The sequence below is a fragment of the Vanellus vanellus genome (assembly GCF_965231255.1).
Source record: "Vanellus vanellus genome assembly, chromosome: 11".
Lineage (NCBI taxonomy): Eukaryota > Metazoa > Chordata > Aves > Charadriiformes > Charadriidae > Vanellus > Vanellus vanellus.
The window spans coordinates 7,537,573-7,558,608 of NC_138916.1; the positions used below are offsets into that span (position 1 = coordinate 7,537,573).

Genomic DNA, 21,036 nt, shown 5'->3' on the forward strand with positions numbered 1-21,036 from the left:
GTATGTGCAATTAATGACCCCTGAATTTTCCGTAAGAGACAGCGGTCACTGCTTGCAGTTCTTAAAACTGCTGGAAGAGAAATACATAATTGTTGAGCTGAAGAGTCATCTTTGGAAACCTGGATTGTGAGGCTGAACCGTGAATTTGGGTTTAAGTTCATATTTGTCAAAAAATAGTGCATTATGCTGAGCTTGCTTGAACAGGAACTAATTTTGTAGAATGGTAATTGCTTTACTTGCGATCCACTTCTGAGATTGGAATCAAGGTATTCAATATGATGAGCTCTGTCTACACCTATATACGCAATGTTCTTCCTACGTTATTTATACCCTAATTTTCCCAATCATGGCTTTTCTCCCTTCAGGATCCTGCTTCATTGTCAGTACTTCCCTTCAGTTACTTCCATGTTGGTTCCTGTAGTAATGGCCTATCCTCCCTATCCCTTTAAGAAATGGGATACTTATACCTTCCGTTTGCACTGCATACATAAGAGGAGATTGCTTATTCAAAGGTGAAGACTCCCTTTAGTATCTTGCTGTTCTTAAGGTTGCTATCTGCCTGTCTTTTCCATTTGCATGTTGCCACTCTCTCCGCCTGCATGTCAGTCTGAAAACTGCTTTGATACCTGTAAGATAATGCAGCACTGTTCTTCAGGAATAGATGCAGACATATCAAATCAGAAATTACAGTGGAACCTACTCGTAGTGAATTCAGGTTTGTTAAAGCTCCATTGACACTGCAGTGGAATTCATTAAATATTAATTCATTGCAAATCAACTTGTGCAATTACACATGCGGTAGAGCTCTACTTACAATGCAGTGTCAAGTGATGCCTTCAGTACAATAGGGTTCAGCTGTACTTATCCAAGATGGGTGACTTGTAATTAAGTATGCAAGAGATGGTTCCCTGAATAAAATACTAAGCTGTGTGTGCTAACCCAGTGCATGCTCTGTCCCATGTTCTTCATAGTTTTATCACTATTAGCATTCATTGTAGCAAACAGCAAAAAGAAATTAGAACTTTTAAGTATTAATATGTCCTCTTAGTACTTGTTCTGTGCATGGTGCCATTGTCAGGTAAGCTGTTAAAAATTGATGTGAACATTTTTTCTTCTTTTCTTCCCAGGATGATGAACCTCCCACCAAAGGGAAGAAGAAGAAGAAGAAAAAGGAGGAAGAGATCGATATTGATGTGGATGACCCAGAAGTCAGCCGCTTTCAGTATCCCTTTCATGAACTGATGGTATGGGCCGTGCTGATGAAACGGCAAAAGATGGCACTCTTCCTTTGGCAGCGAGGGGAGGAAACCATGGCCAAGGCACTTGTGGCCTGTAAACTGTACAAGTCAATGGCCCATGAGTCTTCTGAGAGTGAGCTGGTGGATGACATCTCTCAGGATCTGGACAACAACTCAAAGTTAGTAGATGGAGAGCACAGTATATGTCTACTTGATATAGGGGTTGTCTGACTTGCGGAGAAGCTTTACTTTTAGTGAAGTATAATTGATTTCTAGAATGTAGGTTCACAGAATGCCATTTGGAACCATTTTATCAAGAGTAAACAAGCAAAAATTGGTCTCAGAATCTGAAGGCAACCCTAGCAAGGAGAAGACTTGCATTTTTTCTGACAGAATGCATTATTTCTTCAGCTTCTCTCTCTAAAAATAGCTAGTTTTATTTCACAAAGTTATTTTCAGGATTTACTCACATAAATTAAGGGGTATCTAATGATACATCTAAACTGGCCTTAAGATGTTATCGGTCTAAGCTAGTTCTCTCTGGTCACTAAAAATTTGTGTGGAACTTTAGCAGACTGTCCCAAATCAAGCTTGAGACCCAGTTGTTCTTGTCATTGTACATGTGTGTGGAAAAACATGACCCCCTGTGAATGGAATTAAATCCCTAAATGCAAACAAACACTGATTTCTAAATCAAACTTCACTGGACTTATCTTGCATTTTCCAGAGATTTTGGCCAGCTGGCTGTTGAACTCTTGGATCAGTCCTATAAACATGATGAGCAGATTGCCATGAAACTACTGACCTATGAACTGAAAAACTGGAGTAATTCTACCTGCCTCAAATTGGCTGTGGCAGCTAAACACAGGGACTTCATTGCTCACACATGCAGCCAGATGCTCTTAACAGATATGTGGATGGGGCGACTACGCATGCGGAAAAACCCAGGCCTTAAGGTATTTCGTGCAGTTCTTTTCAAAGATACAGTTTGTTGCATGTTAACACTATATTTTGCATAGTGTGTGCGTAGAACAAATTGGCTTACTAATTATAGAAGTTTAAAAAACATACCTGTTTTAAAGCTCTTTTTTTTTGTTTCCAAATTCAGGATATCTAAGGAACATTACCCCATGACAAAGGAAAATATAAATAGGCTTAGCATGATTGGAATCTGAGAGCAAAGTTGTGGCTTTTAATGAATGATGAGGTCTGGTCATTGAAACCATATACCTTTGATTAAAAATCAGTTGGATACAAGCAAAAAGATCTCTATTAGGGTCCACGCAATGGGAGTAGAGAGAAAATGAACCAGACATGGACACATCCTTCTTACATTGCTTAATATTGTACCAGAAGACACAGAGTCGAGACTCAGTGTTGGAAATAGGGAAATCTGTGCAATTGTATTGTGTGAAACTATGTGATCTTTATTTCCCTCTTCTGTGATTTGATAATTTGGTCTCTCTTACTGATTTTATTTCCCGACTGTTGGATTTAAAAAAAAATGAGTCATGTGAGGAGGTTGGTACAAAAGAGAAACATGAGTGAGCCAGTGTTAAGGAAACAGAGCAGTGTTTGCCTATGTGTGTTTTCATGTGAATATAATCCTTCCTTTGTTATAATTCAGTTGCTGTCACCCACCTGGAGGCCCATTGTGATGGTGCCACCTCACTCTCACCTTCTTACTTCCTTAAATGCCCCATTACTGACAAAGTGCTATGCCTGTCTTCGCAGATCATACTCTCAAGCTTGATGACATACACATTGTACTCTCTCTGTCATTCTTAATTTATTCCCACTATCCCATATGTCCCTCTTAAACCTGTTTAAAATCTTCAGGCAAATGTCCTGCCTTTCATATTGGATCCAGGTGCTTTCTAAACCTCTTTATGGATTTCCTTTCTTTTCTCCAAAGCATTAATCAGCCTGCTGATGTTCTAGTTTCGTTACCTGCATTCTTCTCATCTCTGTTCCTTTTCTGTACTTTGGCAACTCTTGCTTGTGTTTCTGTATCTTAGCAATCTCATCTAGTAAAAGAACTCTCCCAGTCCTGTCTGCAAAGCTTCTATTACCTTTCACATCTTTTGAAACTATTAAAAGTAATTATAGTAGGTGACCAAAGTAACTATAAACTCCAGTAACAAACCTGAAGCCCTCTTCCAACAGCCACTGTGTCCATTCCATGGGATTTCTCTGTACAACTCTAATTCTGGAACACAATTTCTTAATTGCAGTGTATTCGTGGAGATGGGAAGCTTTCCAGGGTGCCATCTTTCCATACAAGACCTTATTGCCAATGCTTCCTAAGTACTACTTATTCATTTTTGTAGGTTCGAGGATAGCAGAGTATCTTGAATACTGTATAAAAGAAAATATTGTATATGGGATTTGCCTTGTTATGAAATCTATTAATGTAAACAACTATTGCCATCTGAGTTGAATTCTTTCTTGTTGTGCAGGTTATAATGGGAATTCTCTTCCCTCCCACCATCCTTTTCCTAGAGTTTCGGAGTTCCGATGATTATTCTTACCAGACATCAAGAGAAAATGAAGAAGGCAAAGAAAAGGAGGAGGAAAATGTGGTCAGTAACGGAGATTATTAGGAAGTTCTAATATCTCAAGAGTTCTCAATTTTCTGAGCAGATTCTGATTATGCTATAGGTCACTCAGATGAAAATCTCAACTGCCTCCGTGGGATAAAAATCAGTGAAGAGTTTTGGGAGTGCATGGGCTGGGTTCTCAGGGTTGGTAAATTATCTGTGTAGTTGCACAGATTTATGGAATTTGTATTTTTAAAAAAGAGATCTGTTGCTCAGAGCTTCCTCATGTAGTTAACGGATGGCTGGGGCTGTAGTTGAGGAAGAGTTACTATTTTTACTGCTGTATATTGATGAAAACTGACAACTTTGGTCTTCCAGGATGCAAATATGGATACAGGCTCCCGAAAAGGAGATGAAGAGAATGGAAATAAAAAACAAAAGAGCCTTCCAATTGGAACAAAAATCTATGAATTCTATAATGCACCTATTGTCAAATTTTGGTTCTACACAGTAAGTCATGATGATTAAACTAATAGTGACCATTTTTCTCACACCTGTGAAACTTAAAGGATTCCAGTGGAAAAATAATAACCAAGTAATAAATAGGTAAATAGTACTGACTTTCATGGAATCTTATGACCAAATCACTCCTTTTTTTCAGAGAAAAATGCATAGACAGTGAGACAGAACAAGTAACTGAGCGTTATACTGTCAGCCTCAAAAGTTCGTACACACTTTAAAGGAGGCCCTGTCCAGCTAATCATACACCAAACTCAGTGCAAGCTCCACAGTCCAGTCACTCAATCCAAACTAGGCTGGATTCTCTTGCTTTCTAAAAGCTCTAGCTCCTGTTCTGCATTGAAATACATTTTAGGACCCAAGAAGTAATGCCACAGTATCGGTGCTTGCCGTTTGCTCTGTTGACAGTTAGGCTCAGATGAGTAAAACCTACATGGAAGCACAGATCCCAGTCTGCTAAAAATGAATAGGTACTTCTCTCTTATTTAAATAATTAAAACAAATCTAAACTAAAAGATTTATTCTTGACAAGCATCTGATTTTCTCTTTAGTCCATCAAGAATTATCTGGTACTAAACTCTGTTTTAATAAAACAGAAAAAGTGTTCATGCTGCTGCTCATAAATTTTGTGTAGGTCCTGTAAAAAGGATACTGCTTCCTTTTTTATTCGAGGTTAGGACTTCCGATACCTAGTATGTCATAATATTATGCAGTTTTAGCACATCATAATCACAAAACGCTGTACTCATCCCTTTCTGCTGCCTGTATTAATAATTTAAGAGCAAAATTCCTAGTTAATTTCAAAGAAAAGTATTCAACATGGTTTCACAATGTAAAGAAATTACATTTTAGTAGATTAAAAAAGCCCCAGGCACAAAGGGCCTGATTTAAGAGTGCTTTGGAATTGCTATTTTGCTTCTTTCAACAAATTAGATCATTCAGCTGCCTCGATCATATGTTCCACAGCATCCGTGGATATCTGTGATAATTTAGCTGCTGGAGGTCCGTGGCCTCTGCCAGCATGCATGGCAGCGGTAGGAAGGGCATTGCAGCAGGCCCACTTCCTTCAGAGAAGAAAAAGCACTTCCTTTTTTCTTGTGCAAGTGAGGGTCTTCAACACCTGAATCTCACACATAGCCTCAATGTATGTGTTCATACCTGTATATATGAACGTCACAATTTGGGCGGGCTTCCCTTTCATGCATTATGCAGGCCCCTCAGCTAAGAGGATTTTGCCTTCCATTCGGTGTTTCTTCTCTGACATGGTGATGCAGTCTCCTGTGCTTTTACTGAATTAGGCTTCAGCAAGAAACTTGCTCCTGAGGCGAGGGGCTACTTAAAGTAACCAAAATATCTGCAAACCTACTGTTCATGCAGATGGGTTAAAGTAACAAGTATAGGAAGAGGTGGTGTAGGGACTGATATATGAAGCCCATATGCCTCTGGCTTCACATAAAGCATATATTCTGCCTAGATGGTCTCAACCATATTATTACAGGGTGGAGAAAAGCAAGTGGCCTGTGTGGCTCTTTATTTCCCCTGCCCCTCCAGGCAGGTGCAGCTCACAACCCTGTCTCCCTGTTCTGCTTTAGATCTGTTTTGAGATGGTGGGTAAACATTTCACATTGAATATCTCATTCTTTAGAAAACTCCCATTTTCTCCCTGGAAAATCTTTTGGTTTATGACTGCTTTGTTTCCCTTTTTTTTTCCTGCAAAGCCATTTAATCCATTTTGGTTTAACTCTGGACTTCCAAGATCTCTGAAGTTTTTAGTTTGGCCAGTCACCAAAGACTGCTGTGAGGCACAGAGACACCAGCATCACCAGTTTTACATTTAAACAAGTAGTTACAGAAAACTAAGTGATAGCTCTATTGACTTACACTAATAGCCCAGAACTTCCTAATGGAAATTAGTGGAGACTAGTCTGTGTGTCTGTGTGTGTGTGTGTGGTCGAATACTGCCTAACTGTGGAAGGATCTTGGGATCCATCACCATGAAACTGATGTCCAAGGCCATAAAGGATTTTTTTTTTTTTTTTTGTAGCTTTCATACCTTGGTTACTTGATGCTATTTAATTATATCATCTTGGTGCGGATGGAACGGTGGCCATCAGTCCAGGAATGGATTGTCATCTCCTATATTGTGACGTTGGCTTTAGAGAAAGTAAGAGAGGTAAAGTCTGATTATACCAACATCTCAATTCTTAAAATGACACTCGCTCTTAGAGGTAATAATGGCATGGACTTGCACAAAGGGTTGAGGAGTCGTACGTGAGAGAGAAGATCCTCATATCCACAGAGTCCCCAAATGCCCATCACTGGAGAGAGTTTCATTTATAACCCATTCCCATACATTAAAACCTTCTCTTAGTGGGCAAAAAGGTCAGGCAAAAATGCCCTGAGGTCACTAGTCAAAATGAATGCTGTCCTTATGTGTATTTCCAAGGAAAGGCATGGCTGTAACCCATGAAGAAAATCTCAGTAGGTACTGTCTTTTTATTACTGATGCAGTCCTTGATGAGAACTGCAGGCAGAGAGGTGTTTTGGGGAATTAACCAGGAGTGCTGTCTGATCTCATTGCTTTTGTATGAGGGAGAAAGCATAAAAACTTACACTGCATTCATATGCTGTATTGTGGTTTGCACTTGGCCTATCCTCTAATTCACAATCCCCACATCTCATGACTAACTGTATTTGGAGATAAATATGGATGCCAAGTCAGCAAGCCAGATCTCCTCATTTAAATTTTAGTGATTAAAACCTACAACAAAAAAAGCCTTAAGAAAACCAAAATAGAGATGAAAAGGGCTCCAGAGGAGGCCACGAAGATGGTCAGAGGGCTGAACAGCTCTGCCGTGAAGAAAGGCTGAGAGAGTGGAGGTTTTTCAGCCTGGAGAAGAGAAGGCTCTGGGGAGACCTTACTGCAGCCCTTTGATATGTAAAGGGGGCTTGTAAGAAAGACAGAGAGACTTTTTACCAAGGACTGTAGTGACAGGACAAAGGGCAACCATTTTAAACTGGAAGAGGGTATGTTTAGATCAGATATTAGGAAGAAATTCTCTACTGTGAGGGTGGTGAGGCACTGGCCCAGGTTGCCCAGAGAACCTGTGGACACCCCATCCCTGGAGGTGTTCAAGGCCAGGCTGGATGGGGCTTTGAGCAACTTGGTCTAGTGGGAGGTGTCCCTGCCCATGACAGGGGGTTGGAATAAGAGGATCTTTAAGGTCCCTTCCAACCCAAACCATTCTATGATGCTGTGAAAAGGAAATTTTGCCTGCTAGTAACTAAAAATATTGCTGCTTGAAACAAATTTTGTTTCCAGAGTAGGGAGTCTCAGACACGTATTGAATGTGACAAGATTGGTCTTTTTTTCATGACCATTACTTGAAAAATATAACTTGTAATTTTTCCTAATGATTTCTTTGTTTTTTTATTCAAATTTATTTCAGATTCTGATGTCGGAGCCTGGCAAGCTGAGCCAAAAAGTGAAAGTTTGGCTTCAGGAATACTGGAATATTACTGACCTGGTGGCTATTTCAGTATTTATAATAGGAGCAATTCTTCGCCTACAGAACCAGCCTTACATGGGTTATGGAAGAGTGATTTACTGCGTAGATATAATTTTCTGGTACATTAGAGTACTAGATATCTTTGGTGTGAACAAATATCTGGGACCTTACGTCATGATGATTGGAAAGATGGTTAGTGCCTAAATTGCTGTAAATTACATATTTCACAACTTCATGGGAAACTAAACTCAGTTCTGATTTTAAAGAGGTTTTCCGTCTGAGTAGGACTCTGAGTAAAGGCTGTGAAAAAGCTGCAATGTGAGTTTCACACACACACGAGATACAGTACTCTTGCTAATAATTCCTTGATTTGAGAGGAATCTTTTCCCTTTTTTCCCTTTTTTCCCTTTTTTCCCTTTTTTCCCTTTTTTCCCTTTTTTCCCTTTTTTCCCTTTTTTCCCCTTTTTCCCCTTTTTCCCTTTTTTCCCTTTTCCTTTTTTCCTTTCTTTTTTTCTTTTTGAACGAGCCTGTTGAAACTTGTTCACTCTTTGCCTGCCTTCTGCCTCCCAAAGCCATAGCAACAACAGATTGTTGATACACTGGGATCATCCACAAAACCATCAGTTGTGGACAGGAGGTGATATAGCAATGATTATATCATCTCTTTGCAACCACAGAAGGGGTCTAGGCTGAAAGCACAGTGTAGTGCACTTGATGCAAAAGAGAATAGGGATAACAAAGATTTTAGCATTTTAAGTCTTTTTAAATATAAATCTAGTATGCATTTAAATGGCTGGTTTTACTGCATTTTTATGTATGCTTAATTCCTGGGCAGTAGTTCAAGAATAATATCAAGAAAATTATCCAGGGGAATGTTTTTGTTCTCTTGATACTTTCTTGTTTTGTTTAATGCATGCTGACAAACAAACATGCTGGTGCTACTGTACTACCTGGTGATGACAAGAGCCTCTGTATGGTGTCTCCATGCAGATGATTGACATGCTCTACTTTGTGGTCATCATGCTTGTGGTCCTGATGAGTTTTGGAGTAGCCCGCCAAGCTATCCTGCACCCAGATGAAGAGCCTTCTTGGAGACTAGCTCGCAACATCTTCTATATGCCCTACTGGATGATCTATGGAGAGGTGTTCGCAGACCAGATAGACCGTAAGAGTAGAATTCATAGTAAGAGTCTGTTTCCTGTTTCTGAGGCAGATGATCAGTTCCAAATTAACGATTGTTCTTAATTTGGAAGTGGTGTTTTGTCTTTATGATTACATTGTTGTTGTTGTTTTCTTGTGACAGACTCCAGAGACTGAGCGATTTTCTGTTGCCCATCTGCATGTCCTGTCTCTCAGTTTATATTCAAATTTACTTAACACTGAGAGTGTTGTAGTCTCGAATACTCTCCTATCCAAGAGTATAACAGTATTAGGTGTTCTGTTTACTTGCAGGGATCAACAAGAGATCATTCTGAAACGTTCTTTTGAATCAATGTTTTACTAATAGTCAGTTCCAACAGAAGAAGAAAAAAATAAATACCTTGCACAGGAGATGAAAATACACATATCCATTAATCTCTGACTCACAGCACAAGCAATGAGCTAATACATTTTTACCCCTATTGATAATCTGTCTACTTTCCAGCAATGTTTCCATTTTATGAATCACTCTTGTTCTTCTTTTCTACACCTGTGGAAAAACAAAAAGGAAAACTCTGCTTGATTAGCTTTAGGTGTGGAAATAGCCTTTCTTATATAAAAGCTGCACAGTTTAAGAAAATAACTCTCAGTATTCTAGAGGAGATGGGAAGTGGCATGCTACTGCTAGTTTTGTGTTATTATTTGAAATTTGTACAGACAGTCAAACATGCAGCTGTTCTCCTCTAGTGTGTATCACATAGTTTGCACTTTATCTGAAATAATAGAAGCTGCTATTTCAGCATTGTGTATGTGTTATTTCAAACATCTGCATATATTGACAAATATAAAGCTCAAGAAACTGTGAGGTCTACATTCAATCAAAAACCATAAAGAACCATCATCATGAGAAAACTTTCTATCAAATGTCATGGAAGTGTACTTTAGTTGCTTAGAAAGGAATGAAATGTCATTAGTCTGTTTCTGAACAGTGTACACTGTTGCAAAGATCATAGCATCTTCACTTTCCTTATGAATGCTTGTCTCATTAATGAAACTTCTGGTACAGTAGATTGCTCTTGACAAGTCAAGACAGTCATTTATTGTCTGATACTGAAGTTTCAGTGCACCTGTGAGCCAGGATAAGCTCAGGATCTCTCAAGTCGTTTAACTCTCCCATGGGACTGTAACAGGGTATCCCTTACCTTTGTAGCTCATAATGTGCACTCAAATCATACTTCACTTTGAACAAAGAATGTTTGCCAATGTAGACAGTTTGATTTCTTTATAAATCAAAATTCACACCTTACCAAGAATACTGATCTCTTTAGTGTAAGTGGCGTCCCAAACTTCTCTCATGCTTCCAGTCGTTTCTCAGTTACATACTCGGCATCCTTTGAATTAGAAATCTTTCTTCAGCAGTGCAAAAGATTTTGGGGAAAAAGAAGTTGGGGCTTTCCAGTTACACAAGTTCAGTCTAGTTACTTGCTCCACTGACATTCCCAGGTCAGAAGCTTTGCTGTGTCAGTAGCTTAAATATAAGCTAACTTGGAAACGTGTGGGTTTGTTGTTGTTTTAATATTGAAATAAAAGTGGTTATACAAGGAGTTCTACTGGTATAATTAAACTGCATTACAATTATTCTGTAAATTTCATGCATCTAGAAGTGTGTGGACTGACTTCTGAAGATCTTTTTGCTTTCAATAAGAAATTTTCTCTCTGATGTTTCCGTCGTTCTCTGTAAACCCACCACAAAAGCAGCTTCAGAAGTCATTGGGGAGTGGCTGCTATGGGCAGTCTAACCTGACTCTCTGTCAAGTGCTTAGGGGTAGTTTTGCCAAGGCCCATGAGTCTAAACAATTTATGGAAAAAGTATTACATCAACTTTTCTGTCTAAAAGAAGGTAGTTGGACTTTGGTCAATAACTTCACTGAGGATAGGATGTCACCTAAAGATGAAAATCACAAACCACAGAATTGCTGAGGTTGGAAGGCATCTTTGGAGATCATCTGGTCAAACTTCCCTGCTCAAAGCAGGGTAAATTAAAGCAGGTTGCACAGGGACTGTCCATTCAGGTTTTTAGTATCTTGAAGGATGAAGACTGTGCAACGTCTCTGCATGACCTGGTTTAAATGGAATTTGCCATATTTCTATCTTTGTCCACTGCCTCTTGTCCTTTCACTGGACACCACTGAGGCCATCTAGCTCTGTCTTCTTTACTCCTGCCACCATCAGGTATTCATAAAGTTGGTAAGATCTCTCCTAACCTCGTCTTATCCAGGCTAAATAATCCCAGCTTTCTCAGCCTTGCCTCATTTGTCAGATGCTCTGATCACCTTAATAATTTTTGTGATCTTTTACTGGAATCTTTCTGGTACGTCCATGGGTGATTTCTGTGGGGGAGCCCAGCTCTAGACACACAAGTCCAGATGTGGTTTCACCAGAGCTGAGTAGAGGTGAATAATTACCTTCCTTAACTTGCTGGTAAAACTTTTCCTAATGCAATCCAGAATGCTCTTGTCTGATTCGCTTCACTTAGAAGATGTCCATGAGCAAGAAGTTAGTGGCATCTAATACTCAACAGCAACAAATTCTTAAACAATAGAGAAGCCTGGCTCAGTTTCTTTCAATAGTATGATTTTTTCTTACAGTCACGATTTAGCGGTTGGCAAGCAAGTATCCATACTGGTAGTCAAAGTGGGCTTTAATGATATTGTATGGTGAAGTAACATCAGTATCGTGACTATTAATGGAAACATAGCTATTCAATAGAAACAGCTGGCAGTGTCAAAGCAAAAAAAAAAAAAAAAAAAGAGAGAGAGAGAGAAAATAAAAGAGGAAATGTTTCCATAATAGCTAAAACAATGATTTTATGTGATAACTCAGTTGTTCTGTGTTTGTGGTGACCGCCAGTTTTGATTACTTGCCTGAAATATCATGTGTATTTAAATGATCATCAGCCAGAAGCATTTTGTGATTTATTATTAATATAATGAATTAATTCACTGGCATATGTAACATTTGTGGAAAACAACATGAAAAGGAAATTGTAGAATGCAATGCATTTTTTAACAAAGACATGGTTTCCAAGCATATGTCTCTACTGTTCTGACATTTGAATTGCTTATCTTTTCTTGGTGGCAAAACTGTATTTTCAATCATCTATTTTGTTGGGTTTTTTTCTATATTATTCTATTGTTTTCTTTCTTTCTCTCCCTGCCTCCTTTTCTATTTCGTTCTTTGGAATGCTGTTCAGTCTATGCCATGGAAATTAATCGTAAGTCTCTGTGGGGAGCTGATTATCTCGCTTAGCTGAATATGTTCATTAATCTTTTTTTTCACTAGATACTGACATTTTAATTATAGGGCTCATCCAATATTCAGGTGTGAATCTTGTTTTTCTACTGTAAGAGTTTCATTTGAAAAGAAGCAGAGGGAAAATATTTTATTTGAATACAGATTGCAGATCAGAAGTTTTAATTGAGCTTATGTTGTTGCTATGACTTGTTTCTAGTACATTGACAGTAAAATAATCCTTTTTTTTTAATTATTATGCTTGAGTGCCATGGTATAACTAATTCCCTTTGATTACCCAGATACAATGTTAGTGCTTCTTTGGCAGTACTTTCATTGGTCCACATGAATGACACTATGATTCACTTGACTTTCCTGTTACACTTTTCATATGATAAACAGGAAAAATGTAGGTCCGATGTTTGAAAAGCAAGTAAAATACATTTTATTAATCCTAGTCTAAATATCTCTTTCAGTCCACAGTAAATAAGGCTAGAATGTTTTAAAATAATTAGGAATATTTTTCAGGTGAGGTTGAAGGACTAGATTTTTTTGGAAAATGCTTAAAAAACTGGGTTGTCTAATCGCATAAACTAAATCTATAATAAATTCATTGTCAGACTTAGTATTTAGTAAGATTTCAGCTAAAGAACCTGTGGTTGATAAACACTTTACCTGCTACTAAATGGTTCCAAAAGTTAGCCTTGTATTTGAAATAAGATGCACTGAAATCAGACACAACAAACTTGCTGCATTTACCCAATTCCAAGAGAGCTTTTGCCCCAAGACAACCGAGGTATTCTTAGGATTACTTCAGGCAATTATTTTATATCAGTTTGATCAATATTCTCAATTTTTGTCTCATTCTGAACACTCTATTTTGCTGTTACCATATCGTTTTCATTTTATAATTTTATCTCTTTGGTTTAAAATTTTATCTAAAATTCAGAATTATTGTGAAAAATAAGGGAAGTGGAAATTGGCCCAAAAGCGGCAGCAGGGCCACCTGCTGGTAACATTAACAGCCCCAGACAGGACAAATAATAGTCCAGGGTCCATCTCGGGAGTCCAGGCAAGGGCAAAATGAGATGGGGCCAGAAGCCGAAGAAGGGTCCATCCAGGGGATGAACACAGGTCAGCACCCAGCACGCCAGCCGTAGCTCAGGCAGGGACAGGTATGCATGGGGGGTGGGTGTAGACCCTGTATGAAGCTTGGAGAAGGTTGGAAGAATATTTTTTTATTCCACTATTTAGATGTATGTATGTAAGCACATTAAGATCTTCTCCCAAAAAGAAAATCCATATGAATTTGAAGAGAAAGACATACTGTACAGTAAACTGGGAGCTGCTTTGTTGTTCACTGTTATGGGAATTTATTTTTGTATGCTGTAGTTAGAAGCAGAATTTGAAGTAGAAATTATACACACTTGCTACTGGAAATAAGCTGAAATTTGTTTAGCTTGGCAAATTTTATGCATGTGTCATCATTAAATAAACGTGAATAGTGTTTCTAAGTATCGGGCAATTTGTGAAAAATACCTTTCCTGTTTTTCTTCAGCTCCTTGTGGGGACAATCTTTATGATGATGATGGTAAACGCCTCCCTCCATGTATACCAGGGGCCTGGCTCACTCCTGCTATTATGGCCTGTTACCTCTTGGTAGCAAATATCCTGTTGGTAAACCTGCTGATTGCTGTCTTCAAGTATGTAAATGATCTTTCACTCTCTTTACTTTCTTATTGCCAAGATAAAGTTTCTGTGAGAGCCTATCAACTGATTTTGCAAAGGTTTGCATTTGCACTTGGAATCTAATTACTCTGTGAAGATGACTGGCAAATACTTGGAATAGTGTGTACGCTGGGAAAGAGTGGAGGAAAGGTTGCTTTGAATTTGCCAGCAATTGCAGTAATACATATGAGGTAATCTGGCTACTTCCAATTACCATTTATTGGATAGCAACAGGCCTCAAGATTGCTCTAAAAAGATGAAAAACAGAATCCATGAAACCTGCTACACACATGGTAGAAGATCCACGTAACCACTAGCGAACATGATTCTGCAGTAGAAAGGCAGAATGAAAATCTGAACATCAAAAGCAGGAGGCATTTTCACTGTCACTACATCATCTGGCTTCTCTTTCTGTTTTCTTCTTGTTTTGCATTTCATTTAGAAAAAAAAAAAAAAAACAAAACCAAAAAAACACAACAACCAAACACAAAAGCTGGGGCCTTGCAGAGTTTTTATACAACCCAGAAAAGGAGTCTATATTGCCTTGAACCAAAAGAAAGGATGGCTACCTGTTGCCAAGATCTGTGGCCAGTCCAAGCACTGTGTTAGTGTTATTCCACAAATCAATTATATTTAGACTTCTCTGGAGTAAAACTAAATAAATTTCTGCTGTTTGTTCTTTCCACCTACAGTTAAGTTGCATGCTTTTCCTGGCATGACCTAGGGATTAAAAAAAAAAAAAAAAAAGAAAAATATTGAAATATCTACTTCCTAGTAAGACTTTCTGAACTTACCACCTGAGAAAAGCAGGTGATCCATTTTTGATGCCCATAAACATGTAGTGTTGGAGGGCTTGTTGGCATAGGTAGCTGGTGCCACAACCACAAAAATAGTTCATCGTGTGCTCAGAAATCTACAGCTCACAAAGCCTGTCTTTCATTTGATGTATGTAGCTTAAAAGGTCATGAATTTTAAAGTGCCCAAATGCCAGTCACATCGATGGGGGGAAGGGGAAGAATCTTACAATGGTAGCTATTATTGGCTGAAGGAGCAAGGAATCAGCAGTTTGGGAAGTAGGTCATGCTATTAACCCCTGCCATCCCAGCATGGTTGCAAGGGGGTGAGACCTAGGGAACTCCTGCTATGCAGGAGAGACAGAATGAAGGCAGATTGTCATTTCTTATTGGTAAATGATCTCATGTATACTTAGCCAAAAAAAACCCAAAAGCTATGCATGCTTAAGAGTTCTCTGGTTTCAGAGAGATTTTTTTTAACTGGTTTTGTGAATGTAGATATTCTAAAGCACAGAAAGTTAGAAGTGGACAGAAAATATAAAAAAGAAAGTGCCAATATCATGATCATCCTCTAAGTGGAGTGAGCTGTCTGAGCATACTTTAAAATAGCTTGAAAAGCTTTATCTGAGAGCACAGCAAGTCTGCTTTCTCTTGGTTAGTATTTCATAACCTTGACTGTTGTTATCTCTGGATTGAATACTCTCACTTACACTCCTTCATATCCACTGAATTGCAAAATAAAACATCTTTATAACACACGTTATTTTGGTGTAGAAATGATAAGGCGCTGGCTTCCAAGAACAAAGTCTGTTACAAGAATATGCACCATGTTTTCAAGTCGGAAGTTTGAATGAATAAAGTTTGGATTTAGGACATTTTGTGAAAACGTGAAAAGTCTTCTATGTAGGTCAAGCTGTTTAGCATATTAAAGGCAAACTGTGTGAAGGTTCTGGGTTTAGCATACAAAATACCTTTCATGGATTTAATACTTTGTGTAATATCAAATACTGGCATGTGTTTAAAGAAATGCTTTGTAACCAAGCCCCAAAATACCAATTATGCAATTTATAAATTGTGCAAGTTTCTTTTCACTGACACCTAAAGGACTTTATACAGTAGGAGCAAGTAGTTTAAGAGGAAGACTGTTCTGGGTGGGTGGTGCACAAGGGATGCAGAGCACCTTCTGCTTTGCTACCCTTAAAAGGAGTAGTGAAATCGCAAGTTCAGGTTAATCATGGGTTCAACAGCATCAACAAAGAGCTGAACCAAGCAAATCATGTGGCTTCATGTTGTTATTTAGCTGCTACTTTTTTCAGCATAGTACTTGCTCAATGATAAGTAAACTTAGGGGCCTAACAGAAACTGTACCTGTGTTCCCTTTCAGCAATACCTTCTTTGAGGTAAAATCAATATCCAACCAAGTCTGGAAGTTCCAGCGGTACCAGCTGATCATGACATTTCATGATAGACCTGTCCTCCCACCACCAATGATTATCTTCAGCCACATTTACATAATCATCAAGCGAATCTGCTGTCGCTGCAAGAAGGGTGAAGGAGACCAGGATGAGCGTGACAGGGGACTGAGTATGCAAGAAATCTTCTCTACATTGAGCTCTTTGCACCATGTTAGCAGAAAGCAGCAGCTTTTCGAATGCTGAAGTATTTTGTGTATTTGCACAAGACAGTATGGGACAAAATTTATGTCAGGTTAACATCTCTTGAGCTCCTCAGGCTCCTGAGAATATGCAATGCTGTTCTGCTAATGAAGACTGTCTTTAACATGCTTTCTTAAAAGAGTGAGATGGCACCTACTTAATCCAGTTTTACCAAGTTCTAGTGAAGTCCAAGTCTAGTGAAATTGGGAAGAGCAAATAGGAAATTGAGAAGAAGGGATCACTGTTTCAAATCTCATTGCTAGTGTCAGCTTTGTGATTGTGAGCAATCTGGGTGTTAAGAGTATCCTCGCTTTCATTTACCCATGTTAGAGATTTATCTCATTTCATAAGGTAACTGTGAGGATTCTTCTCCTAACATACTCTGTAGTTGTTGATTATTATTTTCATTATCTGCCTCACTAAAATAATAAGATGCTTACAATTATCTCTGTATTTCTACATTTCACAGGAAACATAGTTTGTAAGCAATTCTATTTCTGCATGATATGCTTCTGAGTTAGAAAAGGAAAAAAGGGGAAAAAGTAAATGTACCATTCTCTACAAAGAGAGAAATTCAAATAAAGGATGAAATGTTCCCAAGAGATTATATTTCCCTTACATGGTTATATATTTTTGAAGTTCTTATCCAAAGAATGTCTGGGAAACATTCTGTTGTATTAGATTATCTGTTGCCTGTAACTGGCATCCTTTTAAGAACAACATTCGAATGAAGGAACATTCAAACTGGCAGAGATTGCTCTAATCTTTATCCTGTAAAATCTAGTCAGTTTGTTCAATGTATAGCACTGCTGTTAAAAAGTGCAAAGGTCATTGAGAAAATACAGTCCCCAGTGGATGGTCATAAAAGCAGATGATGGTTCATAGTGCATTACGTTGCCTTCAGGGCTGTGGCCATCTTTGGCTAAGCGCTCATTCCCTATTTACAAAATTATCTGTTCATTTAGTGCAGAAGTAGAATCTGCAGTATCCATATGTCCAAAATAATCTGCTAAATAGGGTTTAAGTTGACTGCCAGAAGTTTAGAAAAAGGAAACTCATATTTCCTTCTTCTGTTTTGCACAGAGTTGTTTCTGAATGATGAAGAGCTAAGAAAACTGTATGAGTTTGAAGAGCAGTGTGTAGAAGAATACTTCCAGGAAAAAGAGGATGAGCAGCAATCATCTAATGATGAACGCATCAGAGTTACCTCTGAAAGGTACCTGTTATACAAAAAAAAAAAACCACCAAAAAACACTACTTATCTAGAACAGTATTTGTTTTTTTGTGTCTTCATTATAACCAAAGTTGAGTTAAAGTACAAAAGATCTAGATCTTGAAGAAAACCACCACCAATTCAGAAGTTGATCTGAATCCTGAGTAAATACCTGTGCAGGTGCATCTCTCACAAGAGCAAGCTTTTTGTTGTTCCTACCGGTGTGTCACTAAGGCTGCTAGGTTGGGTAGCTTTGGTGTAAGAACATTTTTGTTCATGGTGAATTTTTTCCCTCTCACCCATATGAAGATCACAGCTATACTTTTTTCCCTTTGAGCAAATTACTACTTGTTGAGCTTCCAACAGCTCATCCAACCACGAGAAACCTGTTGGATCTTAATGACAAAAGCACTGAGGATTCTTCCCTTGGACTTATGGTTTGCGCTAAGGTCCAGCACTCAACTGCCGAATTTTAGTCTCTCTTGGAAGTTTTGAACATGGCATTTAGCTTTTCAGTATGAACTTCCCCATTTGAAAGAGAGGGAATATTCACATGTAAATCGTTAAGCTATTCTGAGGGCTACGTAATGTTTGCATATTGCTGTGTCAGCACAGTGATAATGGCAGCAGCACTTTTTTACCAGGTCACTTGGCAGGACTGTTCCCAAAGGCTCTGTCTATTCCGTTAGTAGTTCTAAGTCAAAGGATGGGGTCTTTTGTCTCTTCTTGAAATGATGAAAAATTCTTCCTGTAATGAAAATGATACACAGTTAAACGCCCTTTTAGCTTAATCTACCTCACAGTATTTTGATGATGAACTACTCCATACATATATATCTATATATGTCTTCCTTTTAACATTTCTTACAAAGTAGCTCTGTGAGCCATGTAATTCTTTAACAGATAAACATCTTTCTCTTGGAGGGAAGCCCTGAACATCTTGCATTATCATATCTGAAGTTTGAGAATAGAGAAAGTTAATGAAATCTGCTACGTGTATTCGAGTAGTTTCTGTCCGGCTACTTATCCATGGCAATTTGTCAAAATCCTAGGTATTGTGGCAGAGAATAAAGCAGGGCTGGTAAGCCTCACTGATTCACTATGGTCTATAGCCACAAAGCAGATTTGCTTATTTCTCATGGCTTCTTGCTCCAGATGCTTTGTCATCTTTTGTGTGTGAGAGCAAAAGAATGTTAATTTCCACAGTTTATTTACTAGTGTATGATCTCTTAAGTCACATTCTAATGCATTACTTTTATATGCATTCTTCTAGTACCATTACTTCTATTATGATATAAATGATAAAAGAAAATGGGAAAAAAATATTATTTCAGTTGAACTGGACAATAATTCTGCTCCTTTCAGCTGATACATAATTGAAAGGTATCTCAAGAGCGAAAGTAATCCCATACACATCAGCATGTGTTCTCTTATACAGCTACAAAACCTGTTTTACAACATGCCTTGCTGCTATTTTAAGTCATCCTGTGAGCATGTCATTAGAAAGTATTTTTCATATAATTAATTGATGCTTGACAGTGAACAAGGACAAGTGAATGTGAAGTGGGTGGCACACGCAGAAATGTTAATAGTAGGCTGTCCCTAAGGGCTGCAACTCTTGTACTCTCCTGGCATGTAAATAAGGGCAAGGTTCAAACAGCCCTCTCATGTGGTATATGGAAAGCACAGATAGTAAGAAAACGCACACGCTTTTGATGCTACACATAGGAAAAAAGAATGATGCATGATACATAGCACAAAAAAATAGCTGGGTGCCTGTAACGGGTTACTGCACCATTCCACAGTTTCTGTTCTATGCTTCCTCTTTTATACCCAACAGAGTTGAAAATATGTCTATGAGGCTAGAAGAGGTGAATGAAAGAGAACATTTTATGAAAGCTTCTCTTCAAACAGTCGACCTTCGACTCTCTCAATTGGAAGAACTATCTGGTCGGATGGTGAATGCCCTTGAGAAGCTGGCGGGTATTGACAAATCTGAGCTGACATATACACGTTCACGGGCTTCGTCTGAGTGTGATGCTGCATATCTCCTAAGGCAAAGCAGTGTTAACAGCTCTGATGGCTACAGCATGTACAGATACCATGTCAGTGGCGATGAGTTAACATATGATGACAGTGTCACTCCTATGTCACCAGCCATGGGATTGCGTAAAAAAGCCCATTCTGTTGGTACCAAAGAAGATGGAGCAGACCCAAGGATGCTGGTTCCTGAACACCACACCAGTCTCCATTATACCTCTAGCACTAATGCAGTCACCACATCAGATTACAGTAAATCTACACTCGAAATTGCACAGAATGTTTCCAGACCCTATTCTGGTTCAGGTGGTTTGAGTGATGAAAAGCATGGGATTTTCAAGAGTGATGGACTGATTCCTCGAAGTATAAACCAGATGGATGCAGTTACAAACAAACAGTCAGTACCAAGATCCGATTTTCAGAACGCTCAGTTAAAAGTAGAACATGCCAAGTTAGAAGCAACCATCTCTTATCCCTTGGACAAATCTAGAGCAATGCGCTATTTTCCTCCTGAAACATTCAGTGCTTGTCAAACCACTATGATGAAATCAAGGAGCTTTATATTTGCACAGGGTGGGAAGCTGGTTGGAGGAGTTAACAACTGGACCACAGAGTATAGTACCATCATGGATCAGGTGTGCCCTTCAACAATTGAACAATGGGCCACAGAGTGGAAATATGAAGTAGAGCAGCAGCTTTCTCAAGAACGCCCTCCAGAATACCCTGGGTTTATCTCTGAAGCAGAAAGGCAAGCAGAGCAGAAACAGTTACAGATGGACACAGATGACAGTGATGGTGAAGCAGGTATGAGTGCCTCTTACACCTCTATGCCTGCCACTGTCAAGGCTGAGAAGGAGAATTTGCTATCAGTAAAGCCAGAAAGGACTTCTGGTTTCCCATCAGTACGGTCAAAGAGTTTGCACAGTCATTCTCGGAAAGCCAAGTCTGTAAAGGACAAATTAAATAGACCAGGACATGCCAGCAGCGTAACTAATTTGGTGGTAGCATTTGGCAGTGCAACAGAAGAACAGAAAGCTAGGCAAGAAAATGCATCCACAGAAACTGAGTGTTAAAGTGGCTTATGGCCCCTGTTTTATCGACACTCAGGAAAGCAGCATGACTAATTGAACAAAATATGAATGTTGAAATTAATTTCTAAAGAAGAATTTTGCATACATTTGTTTCTTTTCATTTAAAACTTAGTAGATATATGTTCTGTTCTTAAATAAATGCTTGCTCAGTCAGGTGAAAGGGAGATGCTGTCTCAGGAGCACATAAAAAGTAAGCACGGTCCACAGATGCCAGCAGTATAGATCTTTCTTTATTCCATTTCAGCCTCCCTCATAAGCTCATTTACTGACAAGCTCTT

At 38.7% G+C, this 21,036-nt stretch overlaps 1 protein-coding gene across 1 annotated transcript in view; it reads left to right on the top strand.

The window, feature by feature from the left end:
* Nucleotides 1–20,740, top strand: part of TRPM1 (transient receptor potential cation channel subfamily M member 1) — a gene marked incomplete at both ends in the record, with an annotated part of 88,654 nt that extends 67,914 nt beyond the window's left edge. The window contains 12 exons of the mRNA XM_082488945.1: nt 1,128–1,417; nt 1,966–2,194; nt 3,698–3,820; nt 4,157–4,288; nt 6,342–6,470; nt 7,747–7,998; nt 8,797–8,989; nt 12,200–12,220; nt 13,796–13,940; nt 16,144–16,343; nt 17,498–17,630; nt 19,468–20,740. Of these exons, the coding sequence (XP_082345071.1) occupies nt 1,128–1,417; nt 1,966–2,194; nt 3,698–3,820; nt 4,157–4,288; nt 6,342–6,470; nt 7,747–7,998; nt 8,797–8,989; nt 12,200–12,220; nt 13,796–13,940; nt 16,144–16,343; nt 17,498–17,630; nt 19,468–20,740 (3,120 nt within the window). The remainder of the gene's footprint in view (nt 1–1,127; nt 1,418–1,965; nt 2,195–3,697; nt 3,821–4,156; nt 4,289–6,341; nt 6,471–7,746; nt 7,999–8,796; nt 8,990–12,199; nt 12,221–13,795; nt 13,941–16,143; nt 16,344–17,497; nt 17,631–19,467) is intronic.
* Between the last annotated feature and the right edge of the window lie 296 nt (nt 20,741–21,036).